The sequence below is a fragment of the Oncorhynchus clarkii genome, chromosome 12 (assembly GCF_045791955.1).
Source record: "Oncorhynchus clarkii lewisi isolate Uvic-CL-2024 chromosome 12, UVic_Ocla_1.0, whole genome shotgun sequence".
Lineage (NCBI taxonomy): Eukaryota > Metazoa > Chordata > Actinopteri > Salmoniformes > Salmonidae > Oncorhynchus > Oncorhynchus clarkii.
Genome location: NC_092158.1, coordinates 45,767,884 through 45,784,260, shown reverse-complemented (window position 1 = coordinate 45,784,260; position 16,377 = coordinate 45,767,884). Strand labels below are relative to the sequence as shown.

The 16,377-nt window shown below is 42.6% G+C and overlaps 1 protein-coding gene across 1 annotated transcript in view; it reads right to left on the bottom strand.

The window, feature by feature from the left end:
* LOC139423245 (F-BAR and double SH3 domains protein 2-like) overlaps positions 1 to 16,377 on the bottom strand; it is a 50,855-nt gene that overhangs the window by 13,630 nt on the left and 20,848 nt on the right. Inside the window, exons 6-9 of the mRNA XM_071175051.1 lie at positions 2,320 to 2,453; positions 2,033 to 2,087; positions 1,778 to 1,906; positions 1,435 to 1,557 (exon numbers count right to left, since the gene is read on the bottom strand). Of these exons, the coding sequence (XP_071031152.1) occupies positions 1,435 to 1,557; positions 1,778 to 1,906; positions 2,033 to 2,087; positions 2,320 to 2,453 (441 nt within the window). The remainder of the gene's footprint in view (positions 1 to 1,434; positions 1,558 to 1,777; positions 1,907 to 2,032; positions 2,088 to 2,319; positions 2,454 to 16,377) is intronic.

Here is a 16,377-nt window from a genome sequence, read left to right as displayed (position 1 = left end):
TGGCTACCACAGCATTCTGCAGCGATACACCATCCCATCTGGTTGGCGCTTAGTGGGACTATCATTTGTTTTTCAACAGGACAATGACCCAACACACCAACAGTCTGTGTACGGGCTATTTGATCACTCAACCTCAACCCAATTGAGATGGTTTGGGATGAGTTGGACCGCAGAGTGAAGGACAAGCAGCCAACAAGTGCTCAGCATATGGTGGAAACTCCTTCAAGACTGTTGGAAAAACATTCCAGGTGAAGCTGGTTGAGAGAATGCCAAGAGTGTGCAGAGCTGTCATCAAGGCAAAGGTTGACTACTTTGAAGAATCTAAAATATATTTTAACACTTTTTTGGTTACTACATGATTCCATATGTGTTATTTCATAGTTTTGATGTCTTCACTATTATTCTACAAGGTAGAAAATACAAAAAATAAAGAAAAACCCTGAATAGGTGTCCAAACTTTTGACTGGTACTGTACGTTCATGCTGGGTTGAGCGGAAACTAACTGTAAACTACAGTCGGGTTACAGAAACACAAGATGACCCCAAGAGCCCAGGACTAAGATCGCTGAGGGGTAACTGAATAGATAGGAAGACAACAGCGTATTGGGATAAGTAATCTCTAAATCTTTAAAGCTAGATTCCATAGTTGCTACATACATTTTTGGACTTAAATGATATTATACCCATAGATTTGTCAAGAATATCATTTATTAATGCCTCATGAGCTTTGTTTAATGGTCGTACCCCATCAGAACCCAAAATATAAGCTTGCCTCACTCCACTGGTTGGAAACAACGTAAACAAACACTTGTATAGCCTCAAAACATGGTTAAAGCTATACATTTGATATCATGGATGGTCAGTCGTTGCATGCATAACTCTCTAGCCCCATCCCTGAGCTTTTTAGCAAAACAGGGGTGGGGAGATGCTTTGTTTTGTTTAAATGAACAATTCTAGCTTAAAAAGAAAAATATGGAACTAAACAATGGTATACATGCTAACTTGACCATCTGGGTTTTGAACCTGGGTCTCCTGCACACTGAGCTAAAGCCTAGGCATTAGCTTGGGGGAGTTCATGCAATCCTTCAGCTTTCAGACAAGGTTCTGGACTAACCACCTGTTACACCGACTTCCCAGCATTCTCTGCATAGAAGAATGCTGGGGAGAGAAAAAAACTCCAATATTAGCCTGGTTTGTGCTGTATAGCCAATATCATTAGACCATAGGAGTTGGCAAGACAGCACAAACAGATCTTGGTCCAGGCTAGTTCAATGAAGGATAATACCTGGGGCCATTAGTATCAAGCATCTCACAATTCCCCGTTCAAGTTCCATTTCCTATCCATTTTTTCATCTAAAAGGCTAAACTGATTCTGGATCAGCGCTCCTTGGAGACACTTGACACACGGTCACTGGGCTAGTTTGCGTGCGCTCACCCCATTGGAGTTCTCCAGGAGGATGTTGAAAGTGTTGTGAACAGCCTGATAGGACTCAAGCTCCATCTGGCACAGAGAGACCAGGTAGTCCTTCACCTGCTCATAGATGCTCCCATCCAGGACCTGAGGAGCGCAGTAAACAGGGAAATAACTTAACTTGTAATTTACCAGTAATGGAGCAATAACCCTCCATCTCACACACTCGCACACTGGTGGTGGCATTCCAGGTAGCCTGTTTTTGCAGTCTTGCTAACTATGACACAGCAATCACCTGAGATATGAGGCAACTGCAAAAAAAAAGTACCTGGAATGCCGGCATACTTTGTGTGTGCCAACGCCTCACCTTAATGCAGTCGATCAGGTCAGTGTCGTAATAGCGCTGCTGGTGAGCGTTAGCCGCAGCTAGCGTGAGGAGATAGTCGTTCCTGGCATGGGTGGCTTTGGAGTTACACTCACTCCTCTTGGCTTTCAGCTGAAAACATGCACGTCAGTAACTTAGTTTGATAGTTGTACTTTTTTTCTCCATTCCCATATGCACTTGAGTTTGTAGTCATGGCCAATTGGCCATACATAAAATGGATTCATTTAATTCTCTCACCTTTACACTTGCCCTCTGCAGACTGGACCTTGATTGGAAGAGACTCAGTTTGGACCTGGACAGAACAGAGGGAGAGATGGAACATATATGTGAACAGAGTCACACAAGACCAATGATTCCCTATAGTCTTTTACATTGTCACTCCTGTACATTCGTGAGGATTGGATAGGTAGCATTACGGCAATAGCTCCACCTTTCCCTCAGATTTGTTACCCATCTGATCCTCTCAAATCTCCACAAGGCCGTAGGGGTAGGATTTTTTAGTTTGTGTGTGTGCGTGCACATACTTGGCGTCCTGCTCGGCCTTGTCCCTGACGGCCTGGGCCATGGTCTCTGTCTCCTGATACTTCTTCCTGGTCTTAGCCAGCTCCTTCACCGAGTCCTGCAGCTCTGCCTGCACCAGCATCAGCTGGTCAATACACTGAACAAATAACCAGAGGGCATACAGTCAGCTGGTCAGTACACTGGAGAATAGTGCTGAGCAATTAACCAACTTTTCTGGGGGTTTTCTGTTATTAAACAACTAATTGACTGATGTCGGTTCAATTACTTGAATTCCATTTAGACAGACGGCTCAGAGAGGAAGAGGCAAAGTGAGAGGTTTCACTTTGGCCAAGATCTGTCAGAAATAAGCCCAATGCGAAGTCTATTGGCTTAGTTTGGACCTAAGCTTGTCGCCTGCATTCCCGCCTTTGGGACAACAACTCCCATTGTTAGGCGGTAAACGGGAGCATCTCGTCATTATATACAGATCTTTGGACGGATACATTTTACACCTGCTACATTAGGTTAGATACACAGACTGCATAGACCACATGAGAGAGTAATGTACACAACGACAAGAGGGACAGAGACAGTTCGTGAAAGTATGCCTGATCAACTTTGAAGAACTAGTAAAATGATTGTCAGACAGCTCTGCAGCATAATATGCAGTTTGGCAAAATACGAAGACCGTACAGTATGGGGAGCACATAGGTGTTATATGGCCTGGCTGCATGCTACTGCCTGAGCAGAGATGATTACTTTAAGGAATGAACAATAATAAAGCCATCAAATAAAAACTAAGTAGCTGAAATATTGCATAGTAATTTCCTATTGATGTCTACCCAATGTGGACCTGACAGAGACAATGAAATATTATCAATGTTCACTATTTATGGCGTTGGAATTTCCAAAAAGTTCTAAAATCAATGTAACGTCATTATCTCATAATGCATTTCATGTTTAAAAAAAATAGTCGCAACCAAAAACCGTGATAATTTGTTAAATAATTGAACTGAAACCTAAATAGACCTAAAAAAGCACTAATAGCTCAGCACTACTGGAGAAACAACCAGAGGACATACAGTCAGCTGGTCAATACACACAGTCAGCTGGCACAGTATGGCTCATGTGGTGAAACATGTCAAATATCCTGACTCATTGCTAATACAGTTACCCGAGCCATGGTTCACTTCCTTCACTCAGACAGTACAGGACTATCAGGGCAATGACTGGCCAATAGCTTCTACCCCCAGACCATGAATAGCCACTAGGCAGCTACCTGCTCCCCCCACCCTGCAATTACATCTGTGTTCCTGTACATGTGACTAACAACATACCTGGACAAGCATGCCTGTTCCACTGGTAGCCATTCTAAGATGTTTGTACTAAGAATAAATATTATATTCATATTAGGTCAGTCAGGGTGAACAAGAGGGTGCTAGCTGATGGTAGCCAGCGGAACATGGATAGAGATAAATAGAGAGCAAGTGTTGGCCAAAGCCTGACATCCAGTGATCATATGGACAGGGCGGCCATGTGGCCAACTCTTAGCTGATATCGAAGCAAAGCATCCAGGCTTGGGCATGTTCAGTAGGGCGAAAACGTTTCAAAATGGACTAAAACATGGAGGTAAGGTTTTGCTCCAGTGTGCCAAACTGAACATGACCCAGTATATGAAAAGAGCATACCAGGAAAAACATTGTTTGCTGAAGTGTGAAGGCCTACCTGAACTATGACCCAGTATATATTAATACAGTGTCTTGCAAAAGTATTCAGACCCCCTTGGATGTCTTCACTTTTGTTACAAAGTGGGATTAAAATTGATTTAATTGTCTTTTTTGTTGTCAATTTACACACAAATACTCTGTATTTTCAGTGGAAGAATTCTAATTTATTTAAGATAAATTCAGAACTAAAATAGTCGTAGCAGAAGTATTCAGCCATTTTGTTTAGGCAAGCCTACATTTGTTTAGAAGACAAATTTGGTATAACAAATCATATAAGTTACATGGACACACTTTTTTTAATGACTAACACTTCCTCTGTCCCCCATACATATAACATCTGTAAAGGTCCCTCAGTCAAGTATTGAATTTCAAGCATAGATTCAACTACAAATATCAGGGAGCTTTTCGAAAGCCTCAAAGGGCAGTGATTGTAAATTGATAACAATAACAAAAATCAGACATTGAATCTCTCTTTAAGCATGGTCAAGGTAATAATTATGCTGTGGAGTATGTATTAAACCACAAAGACACAGGGGTCTTACCATGAGGCCATTGGGGATTTTAAAACAGCTACAGAGTTCAATGGCTGTGATGGGAGAAAACAGGATGGATCAACAACATTGTAGTCGACTCCACTCTTAATGACAGAGTGAAAATCTATGGCAAGACTTAAATTGCTGTCTAGTCATGATCCCCAATATGTTGACAGAGCTTGAAGAATGGTTAAAATAATGGGCAAATATTGCACAATGCAGGTGGGCAAAGCTCTTATAGACTTACCCAAGAAGACTCACAGCTGTAATCAATGCCAAAAAGTGTTTCTAACATGTATTGACCCAGGGAGTTGAATACTTATGCAACGACTATATTTTATAGTTACTTCATTGTTATTATTATTATTTTTAAATGTTACTATTTTTCCTTCCACTTTGACATTAGAATATTTTGTGTAGATTGTAGACAAAAAAAGTACAACTCAATCAATTTTAATCCCACTTTGTAACACAATAAATCCAAGGGGTCTGAATACTTTTGCACAGCCCTGTATATACAGTGCATTCGGAAAGTATGCCCCTTGACTTTGGGGCGGCAGGTAGCCTAGTGGTTAGAGTGTTGGGCCTGTAACCGAAAGCTAAAAATTTGTTGTTCTGCCCCTGAACAAGGCAGTTAACCCATTGTAAATAAGAATTTGTTCGTAACTGACTTGCTTAGTTAAATAAAATATGTACACATTTTGTTAGCCCCATCAGCCCCTCGATCCTGGCTGTTCTCCCAGTCCCTGCTGAAAAACATCCCCCATCGCAATGCTGCCACCACGCTTCACCGTAGGGATGGTGTCAGGTTTCCTCCAGACGTGATGTTTGGCATTCAGGTCAAAGAGTGCAATATTGTTTTCATCAGACCAGAGAATCTTATTTCTCATGGTCAGAGTCCTTTAGGTGCCTTTTCAAATCAACTCAAAATGTATTGGTCACATACTCGTGTTTACCAGATGTTATTGCGGGTGTAGCGAAATGCTTGTGATTCTAGCTCAGACAGTGCAGTAATATCCAACAGTTTCACAACACAACAACAAAAATACACGTAAATCTAAGTCGGGTTGCAAAGGGTCAGAAACTTCCCGGGAAATTTTCCATAGGAAGTTAAGTCCTGGAATTTTGCATAAATCCATCAAAAAAAGTTAGCTTATAACAGTGAACCTTTTTTTTGTGGGATACACATAAGGCAATTCTAGGTCTTGTGGCATATTTTGGTTAAACTAACCCCAATTCAATAGAATTGCAACTCTCTGCATGCACAGTACATTCTTCCATCACATGTCCAGCTGATTCCCAAGATCTTGCACACTAATGAGATGCTATTGACCCCAAACTATACACTTTCTGAGCCGAGGACTACATGCTTTCTGGTAAGTTTTGATTACAATACTGAGTGGAGTGAATATAACTCAGCAAAAAAAGAAACGGCCCTTTTTCAGGACCCTGTCTTACAAAGATAATTCGTAAAAATCCATATAACTTCACAGATCTTCATTGTAAAGGGTTTAAACACTGTTTCCCATGCTTGTTCAATGAACCATAAACAATTAATGAACATGCACCTGTGGAACGGTCGTTAAGACACTAACAGCTTACAGACGATAGACAATTAAGGTCACAGTTCTGAAAACTTAGGACACTAAAGAGGCCTTTCTACTGACTCTGAAAAACACCAAAAGAAAGATGCCCAGGGTACCTGCTCATCGGCGTGAACGTGCCTCAGGCATAGTACAAGGAGGCATGAGGACTGCAGATGTGGACAGGGCAATAAATTGCAATGTCCGTACTGTGAGACACCTAAGAGAGTGATACAGGGAGACAGGACGGACAGCTGATCGTCCTCACAGTGGCAGACCACGTGTAACAACACCTGCACAGGTTCGGTACATCCGAACATCACACCTGCGGGACAGGTACAGGATGGCAACAACAACTGCCAGAGATACAACAGGAATGCACAGTCCCCCCATCAGTGCTCAGACTGTCCGCAATAGGCTGAGAGAGGCTGGTCTGAGGGCTTGTAGGCCTGTTGAAAGGCAGGTCCTCACCAGACATCACCGGCAACAACGTTGTCTACGGGCACAAACCCAGCGTCGATGGACCAGACAGGACTGGCAAAAAGTGCTCTTCACTAACGAGTCACGGTTTTGTCTCACCAGGGGTGATGGTCGGATTCGTGTTTATCGTCGAAGGAATGAGCGTTGCACTGAGGCCTGTACTCTGGAGCGGAATCGATTTGAAGGTGGATGGTCCGTCATGGTCTGGGGCGGTGTGTCACAGCAGCATCGGACTGAGCTTGTTGTCATTAAAGGCAATCTCAATGATGTGTGTTACAGGGAAGACATCCCTCATGTGGTACCCTTTCTGCAGGCTCATCCTGACATGACCCTCCAGCATGACAATGTCACCAGCCACACTGCTCGTTCTCTGCGTGATTTCCTGCAAGACAGGAATGTCGGTGTTCTGCCATGGCCAGCGAAGAGCCCGGGTGTCAATCCCATTGAGCACATCGGGGACCTGTTGGATCGGAGGGTGAGGGCTGTGGCCAATCCCCCCAGAAATGTCCGGGAACTTACAGGTGCCTTTGAAGAGTGGGGTAACATCTCACAGCAAGAACGGGCAAATCTGGTGCAGTCCATGAGGAGGAGATGCACTGCAGTACTTAATGCAGCTGGTGGCCACACCAGATACTGACTGTTACTTTTGATTTTGACCCCCCCTTTGTTCAGGGACACATTATTCCATTTCTGTTAGTCACATGTCTGTGGAATTTGTTCAGTTTGTCGCAGTTGTTGAATCTTATGTTCATACAAATATTTACACATGTTAAGTTTGCTGAAAATAAACGCAGTTGACAGCAAGAGGACGTTTATTTTATATGGCACACATGATTGTGTTAACTAGTAAATAGTAGCCTACAGCAAAGTGTGTTTAAATCATTTTTAACTTGTTAACTTCTTGACGCACCCATCCCGTTAGCGGGATCATTTTCATCAACACCTGCTGAATTGCAGCGCGTCAAATTCAAATTAAATAACTAAAAATATTACATTTTCGTGAAATCACAAGTGCAATATAGCAAAACACAGCTTAGCTTGTTGTTAATCCACCTGGCGTGTCAGATTTCAATAAAAGCTTTTCGGCGAAAGCATAACAAGCGTTTATGTAAGAACATCTCTCTCACTAGAAAAAATATTGCCAAGTAGATTGGTCACGAAAGTCAGAAATAAGTCTCTCACTGTTGCCGCCTGCTACCGACCCCCCTCAGCTCCCAGCTGTGCCCTGGACACCATTTGTGAATTGATCGCCCCCCATCTAGCTTCAGAGTTTGTTCTGTTAGGTGACCTAAACTGGGATATGCTTAACACCCCGGCAGTCCTACAATCTAAGCTAGATGCCCTCAATCTCACTCAAATCATCAAGGAACCCACCAGGTACAACCCTAACTCTGTAAACAAGGGCACCCTCATTGACGTCATCCTGACCAACTGGCCCTCCAAATACACCTCCGCTGTCTTCAACCAGGATCTCAGCGATCACTGCCTCATTGCCTGTATCCGCTACGGAGCCGCAGTCAAACGACCACCCCTCATCACTGTCAAACGCTCCCTAAAACACTTCTGTGAGCAGGCCTTTCTAATCGACCTGGCCCGGGTATCCTGGAAGGACATTGACCTCATCCCGTCAGTTGAGGATGCCTGGTCTTTCTTTAAAAGTAACTTCCTCACCATTTTAGATAAGCATGCTCCGTTCAAAAAATGCAGAACTAAGAACAGATATAGCCCCTGGTTCACTCCAGACCTGACTGCCCTCGACCAGCACAAAAACATCCTGTGGCGGACTGCACTAACATCGAATAGTCCCCGCGATATGCAACTGTTCAGGGAAGTCAGGAACCAATACACACAGTCAGTCAGGAAAGCTAAAGCCAACTTCTTCAGGCAGAAGTTTGCATCCTGTAGCTCCAACTCCAAAAAGTTCTGGGACACTGTGAAGTCCATGGAGAACAAGAGCACCTCCTCCCAGCTGCCCACTGCACTGAGGCTAGGTAACACGGTCACCACCGATAAATCCATGATTATCGAAAACTTCAACAAGCATTTCTCAACGGCTGGCCATGCCTTCCGCCTGGCTACTCCAACCTCGGCCAACAGCTCCCCCCCCCTCGCAGCTACTCGCCCAAGCCTCTCCAGGTTCTCCTTTACCCAAATCCAGATAGCAGATGTTCTGAAAGAGCTGCAAAACCTGGACCCGTACAAATCAGCTGGGCTTGACAATCTGGACCCTCTATTCCTGAAACTATCCGCCGCCATTGTCGCAACCCCTATTACCAGCCTGTTCAACCTCTCTTTCATATCGTCTGAGATCCCCAAGGATTGGAAAGCTGCCGCAATCATCCCCCTCTTCAAAGGGGGCGACACCCTGGACCCAAACTGTTACAGACCTATATCCATCCTGCCCTGCCTATCTAAGGTCTTCGAAAGCCAAGTCAACAAACAGGTCACTGACCATCTTGAATCCCACCGTACCTTCTCCGCTGTGCAATCTGGTTTCTGAGCCGGTCACGGGTGTACCTCAGCCACGCTCAAGGTACTAAACGATATCATAACCGCCATCGATAAAAGACAGTACTGTGCAGCCGTCTTCATAGACCTTGCCAAGGCTTTCGACTCTGTCATTCACCGTATTCTTATCGGCAGACTCAGTAGCCTCGGTTTTTCGGATGACTGCCTTGCCTGGTTCACCAATTACTTTGCAGACAGAGTTCAGTGTGTCAAATCGGAGGGCATGCTGTCCGGTCCTCTGGCAGTCTCTATGGGGGTGCCACAGGGTTCAATTCTCGGGCCGACTCTTTTCTCTGTATATATCAATGATGTTTCTCATGCTGCGGGCGATTCCCTGATCCACCTCTACGCAGACGACACCATTCTATATACTTCTGGCCCGTCCTTGGACACTGTGCTATCTAACCTCCAAACGAGCTTCAATGCCATACAGCACTCCTTCCGTGGCCTCCAACTGCTCTTAAACGCTAGTAAAACCAAATGCATGCTTTTCAACCGTTCGCTGCCTGCACCCGCACGCCTGACCAGCATCACCACCCTGGATGGTTCCGACCTTGAATATGTGGACATCTATAAGTACCTAGGTGTCTGGCTAGACTCTAAACTCTCCTTCCAGACCCATATCAAACATCTCCAATCGAAAATCAAATCAAGAGTCGGCTTTCTATTCCGCAACAAAGCCTCCTTCACTCACGCCGCCAAACTTACCCTAGTAAAACTGACTATCCTACCGATCCTCGACTTCGGCGATGTCATCTACAAAATTGCTTCCAACACTCTACTCAGCAAACTGGATGCAGTTTATCACAGTGCCATCCGTTTTGTCACTAAAGCACCTTATACCACCCACCACTGCGACTTGTATGCTCTAGTCGGCTGGCCCTCGCTACATAATCGTCGCCAGACCCACTGGCTCCAGGTCATCTACAAGTCCATGCTAGGTAAAGCTCCGCCTTATCTCAGTTCACTGGTTACGATGGCAACACCCATCCGTAGCACGCGCTCCAGCAGGTGTATCTCACTGATCATCCCTAAAGCCAACACCTCATTTGGCCGCCTTTCGTTCCAGTTCTCTGCTGCCTGTGACTGGAACGAATTGCAAAAATCGCTGAAGTTGGAGACTTTTATCTCCCTCACCAACTTCAAACATCTGCTATCTGAGCAGCTAACCGATCGCTGCAGCTGTACATAGTCTATTGGTAAATGGCCCACCCATTTTCACCTACCTCATCCCCATACTGTTTTTATTTATTTATTTTTCTGCTCTTTTGCACACCAATATCTCTACCTGTACATAACCATCTGATCATTTATCACTCAAGTGTTAATCTGCATAATTGTAATTATTTGCCTACCTTCTCATGCCTTTTGCACACAATGTATATATAGACTCCCCTTTTTTCTACTGTGTTATTGACTTGTTAATTGTTTACTCCATGTGTAACTCTGTGTTGTCTGTTCACACTGCTATGCCTTATCTTGGCCAGGTCGCAGTTGCAAATGAGAACTTGTTCTCAACTAGCCTACCTGGTTAAATAAAGGTGAAATAAAAAAAATAAAAAAATAGATTAAATCGCTTACCTTTGATGATCTTCGGATGTTTGCACTCACGAGACTCCCAGTCACACAATAAATGTTCGTTTTGTTCCATAAATTTTTTTTTTATATCCAAAATACCTCCATTTGTTTGGCGCATTATGTTCAGAAATCCACAGACTCGAGCGGTCCCGACATCGTAGAATAAAATTCCAAATAGTATCCGTAAATGTCCACAGAAACATGTCAAAAGTTTTATTATAATCAATTCTCAGGTTGTTTGTAAAATATATAATCAATAATATATCACCCGGGACTGTCGCTTTTTCAATAGGAGAAGGAGAGACAATGGCTGCCCCACTCTGTTGCGCAAGGAAAACTCTGCGAACACCCAGCTATCCACTGACGCGATGTTATCTTTCTCGCTCATTTTTCAAAATAAAAGCCTGAAACTATGTCTGAAGGTTAATATCCCTGGAGGCAAGGCATCCAATGGAACAGAGAGCTTTCAGGAAAAACAGCACTTCCTGGTTTGATTTTCCTCAGGTTTTTGCCTGCAATATCAGTTCTGTTATACTCACAGACAATATTTTGACAGTTTTGGAAACTTTAGAGTGTATTCTATCCTAATCTGACAATGATATGCATATTCTAGTGTCTGGGCCTGAGAAATAGGCAGTTTCAAATGGGTACATTTTTTAGCCAAAAACGAAAATCTTGCCCCCTACACTCAAGAAGTTAACATTTTATGCTAGTTAGTTTTTGCTACCATGTCGATTTTAGCTTGCTTGAGCCTGCTAATATGAATCCTACAGACGAAGAACCATATATGTGACAATTTTTCCATTTTAAGATAATCAGTTATTTTTATATTATTAATTGTGTGTACCACATTAGGTGTTTTATGGTTGACAAATAATTCACCATACCCATATCTTCCAACAACAATTTATATTTTTTTGTTATTTCAAAAAATACTTTTTTTATTGCCGTTTTAATTTTAAGAATGTGGAAGAACAGTATATCTCCAGTGATGATTTCAGTTTGTGGAAGAACAGTATATGTGACATTTTGCATTACTCTTGTAAGATGTCCTTTTTTAACACCTGATATGATGTTTTAAGTACTTTCAAGTACAGATGCCCTTCATGTAAATAACTTAAATGCAATATGTAGTTAATTCATTTGTATGGAGGTTCATTTAAAGGTAGTCTATCAACTTTAGCAATGATGACTTTTCTTAAAAGTTGAGTCATGAAATCTTAGTCTCATTTAAAATGAAGCCCTCAATGTGAACATACCATAGAACTACAAAACACTCCCAATCTATACACAGAATGAGTTTGTATTGCACCATTGTGTAACACAGCACTTTTAGAGTTAACGTTAATGTACGTTAATGTATCATTACTGTCAAAGTTAAACTATGCAAGTGTTCAATATAGCTATTATAATAATAGGCGTTTTGTCTTATTTCTAACCTGTTCTAAGCCGGAGAGAATCAACGCTTGTTGTTTCTCGTATGGGACAGTGTAGAAACTGTTGAACAGATGCAGCTTGCGCTCATCAGTCACTTTCCACACTCCTTTCTGCACGTCGTGGAACACGCTCTTCCCTGCAGGATACAGTGTAACTGGCTAGCTACTGTAGCCATGTCGAATCATCCGGTGGATGGAGAAAAAGTAGCTACCTATGTTTCTTCTATAATCTAGCAATAACATTTGTAACGATAATGTATGAGTTATTAGCCAACGAACTTTAGCTAATATGTTTTCTCTATAGTTACAAATTAGACAACCCACAACATACATGTTAGTTACTGTAGTCTATAGCTAGCTAGCTTGATTGTTTGATATACGGTTCTTCCACATACCTCTTTTGGACAGCTTTTCCCAGTTTTTTCTTGGCCCTTACGATTTGTATAGGGTTTTCCCGCATCCCGTAAGATCTTCCTTTGCCTGTCTTTCCATTATTTTTGTTTTGTTTTACGTTTCTTTCCCAAATTTCTGCGATTTTCATCAGCAACAGAAAGGTTGTGCGCTTGTCCGTCCATTCTGAGTGGTGCACATAAACGGTTATTCCACCAGAGCCTATCTTTAAATTTAAAATGATTGTTAATTAGCGCGTGGAAAGATTGTGAAACCGGTTCACTATAGAAAAAGGGTGTCCAATAATGATTGTTCATGTATATCTCATTTTTTTTGTAAATGTCACATATATGGTTCTTCGTCTGTAGGATTCAATTGAGGAGTGTTAATTCACCCGTTTGTGAATGTTTATTTTAAAACATTTATATTACAAAGGAGTTGTTTAATATAACTGTTTAACTATTTATCTGTACATGGAATTGTATGTTTCTTTTTACAATTTTTTTCGAATCTTTACAAGAAAATGGATGCATTTCACTGCAGCTAATGTAGAAAAGCTGTGTACATTCGCAAATACTGTGCTAAGTCATATGTGAAAAATGCAACAAAGATACAAAAATCATTTGGCCAAGTGCCTAAAGTTCCCTCAGCGCTCACAACAAGCAACTTCTGACAAAAGTCCCTCTAAATCTATTCAAGGTGATAATGATGAATCAGACACCTTATCGATAGCAACAGCTCATGGTCCTCCTGGAATCAGAAGTTTTTTTTGACTCAATGGAGGAACGTAGTCAGAGAAATGGTGATGAATGTCTTGCTCGAGCTGTATATGCAACTGGTTCACTTCTGATGCTCACAGGCAATGTGTATTGAAAGAGATTTCTGAGTAATGTTCGCCCAGCATACACCCCTCCAACCAGACATGCTTTATCTACTAATTTGCTGGATACAGAGTTCAACAGAGTTAAAGTGAAGGTCAAGAAAATCATAGAGAAAGCAGACTGTATGTGGACAAGGAATAATTAACTATATCATCTCCACCCCTCAACCAGTATTCTACAAGAGCACAGACACAAGGGACAACAGACACACCGGTCTCTACATTGCGTATGAGCTGAAGGCAGTCAATGACCTTGGACCAAAGAAGGTATTTGCACTGGTGACAGACAATGCTGCGAACATGAAGGCTGCTTGGTCTAAAGTGGAGGAGTCCTACCCTCACATCACACCCATTGGCTGTGCTGCTCATGCATTGAATATGCTCCTCAAGGACATCATGGCACTGAAAACAATGGATACACTCTACAAGAGAGCCAAGGAAATTGTTAGTTATGTGAAGGGTCATCACGTTATAGCAGCAATCTACCTCACCAAGCAAAGTGAGAAGAATAAGAGCGCCACATTGATGCTGCCCAGCAACAGCCATTGGGGTGGTGTTGTCATCATGTTTGACAGTCTCCTGGAGGGGAAAGAGTCTCTCTAAGAAATGGCCATATCACAGTCTGCCGATATGGTCAGCCCCATCAAGAGGATCCTCCTGGATGATGTATTTTGGGAGAGAGTGGTAAGCAGCCTGAAACCTATAGCAGTAGTCATTGCATGGATTGAGAGAGACAATGCCATCCTGTCTGCTTGCAGATGTCAGAGAAGAAATCCGTACTGCCCTGCCCACTTCACTGTTGCTCCAAGCAGAGGAAACTGCAGTTCTGATATACATCAAAAAGCATGAAGACTTCTGCCTGAAGCCCATACACGCCGCAACTTACATGTTAGACCCCAAGTATGCTGGCAAGAGCATCCTGTCTGGTGCAGAGATTAACAAGGCCTATGGTGTCATCACAACTGTGTCTCGCCACCGTGGCCTGGATGAGGGCAAGGTTCTGGGCAGTCTGGCGAACTGGTCCTTGTTTGGGAACACATACACACCAAAGCAAGCAACAGGCTGACCAAAAACAAGGGTTGAAAAATTGGTGGTCATCTGGGCAAATTAGGCTTTTTGAGCCCAACAACATGCCATCCTCAACAAGGTTGGAAAGTGACAGTCAAGATGAGGCCTCAGAGTCTGATGTTCAAGAGGTGGACATTGAGAAGGTCCAGGGAGAAGACATGGAAGCCTGAGAGGTGGACAACCAAAGCTTTAGTTTCTAGACTATCATTTTACAGATGTATGATATAAACGTTTTTGGGAGATGCATTTTTTTTTTTTTTGGGAGATCCCATGTGAAGAGTCAACTCATTTAATTAAAGTTAAATTCCTAACTAAAATGTTTTTTTATTTATATTGGAAGGATTTAATCATTTTCAAGTATGTCTACTTATGATAAGGTAAAAGGTTTATGTTTCTGTCTCCATATGATATGGTAAATATATCCAATGCATTTAAATTGTATTAATATTAATTCCCATATATTCCCACAGAAAGTTTCCACCTCTAAATATTCTCAATAATGTGCATCCCTAAATCTAAGTAAGGAATGATTTAAGAATATATATAAATGTGTCAATGCGGCATTGGACTAAGATACGGTGGCATAGTATAGAGTACAGTTTCATTTCCTTAAAGTGGCCAGTGACTCCTAATCTATGTCTACAGGCAGCAGCCTCTGATGTACTACTGCTGTTTAGCAGTCTGATGGCCTTGAGATAGAAGCTGTTTTTCAGTCTCTCGGTCCCTGCTTTGATGCACCTGTACTGACCTCACCTTCTGGATGATAGCGGGGTGAACAGGCAGTGGCTCGGGTGGTTGATGTCCTTGATGATCTTTTTGGCCTTCGTCTCCAGGAGGTGAGAAGTTTGCCCCCTGGTAATGCGTTGGGCAGATCGCACCACCCTCTGGAGAGCTTTGCGGTTGTGGGAGGTGCAGTTGCCGTACCAGGGGATGATACAGCCCGACAGGATGCTCTCAATTGTGCATCTGTAAAGGTTTGTGAGGGTTTTAGGTGTAAAGACAAATTTCTTTAGCCTCCTGAGTCCTTTCGGCAAACTCCAAGCGGGTTGTCATGTGCCTTTTAATGAAGAGTGGCTTCCGTCTGGCCACTCTACCATAAAGGCCTGATTGGTGGAGTGCTGCAGAGATGGTTGTCCTTCTGGAAGTTTCTCCCATCTCCACAGAGGAACTCTAGAGCTCTGTCAGAGTGACCATCGGGTTCATGGTCACCTCCCTGACCAAGGCCCTTCTCCCGATTGCTCAGTTTGGGCAGGCAGCCATCTCTAGGAAGAGTCTTAGTGGTTCAAAACTTATTCCATTTAAGAATGATGGAGGCCACTACAGACAATTTCTTTGACCTTGGTTTTTGCGGTGACATGCACTGTCAACTGTGGGACCTTATATAGACAAGTGTGTGCCTTTCTAAATCATGTTCAATCAAATGATTTTACCACAGATGGACTCCAATCAAGTTGAAGAAACATCTCAAGGATGATCAATGGAAACAGGATGCACATGAGCTCAATTTTGAATCTCTAGGGAGTTTTTCCTACCTACCGTGCTTCTACATCTGCACTGCTTGCTGTTTGGGGTTTTAGGCTGGGTTTCTTTATTGCACTTTGTGACATCTGCTGATGTAAAAAGGGCTTTATAAATGCATGTGATCATAGCAAAGGGTCTGATTACTTATGTAAATAAGGTGTCTGTTTATTTGTAATACATATTGAATAATGTAGAAAACCAGTTTTGCTTGTCATTATGGGGTTTTGTTTGTAGATTGATGGGGAAAATGTTTGATTTAATCCATTTTAGAATAAGGCTGTAAAAAAAAAGTAAAAGGGGTTTAATACTTTCCAAAATGCACTGTATACACTGGTTTGTATCCAAAGAACAGCAGACTTCTCCTTTAGAAAGCACAT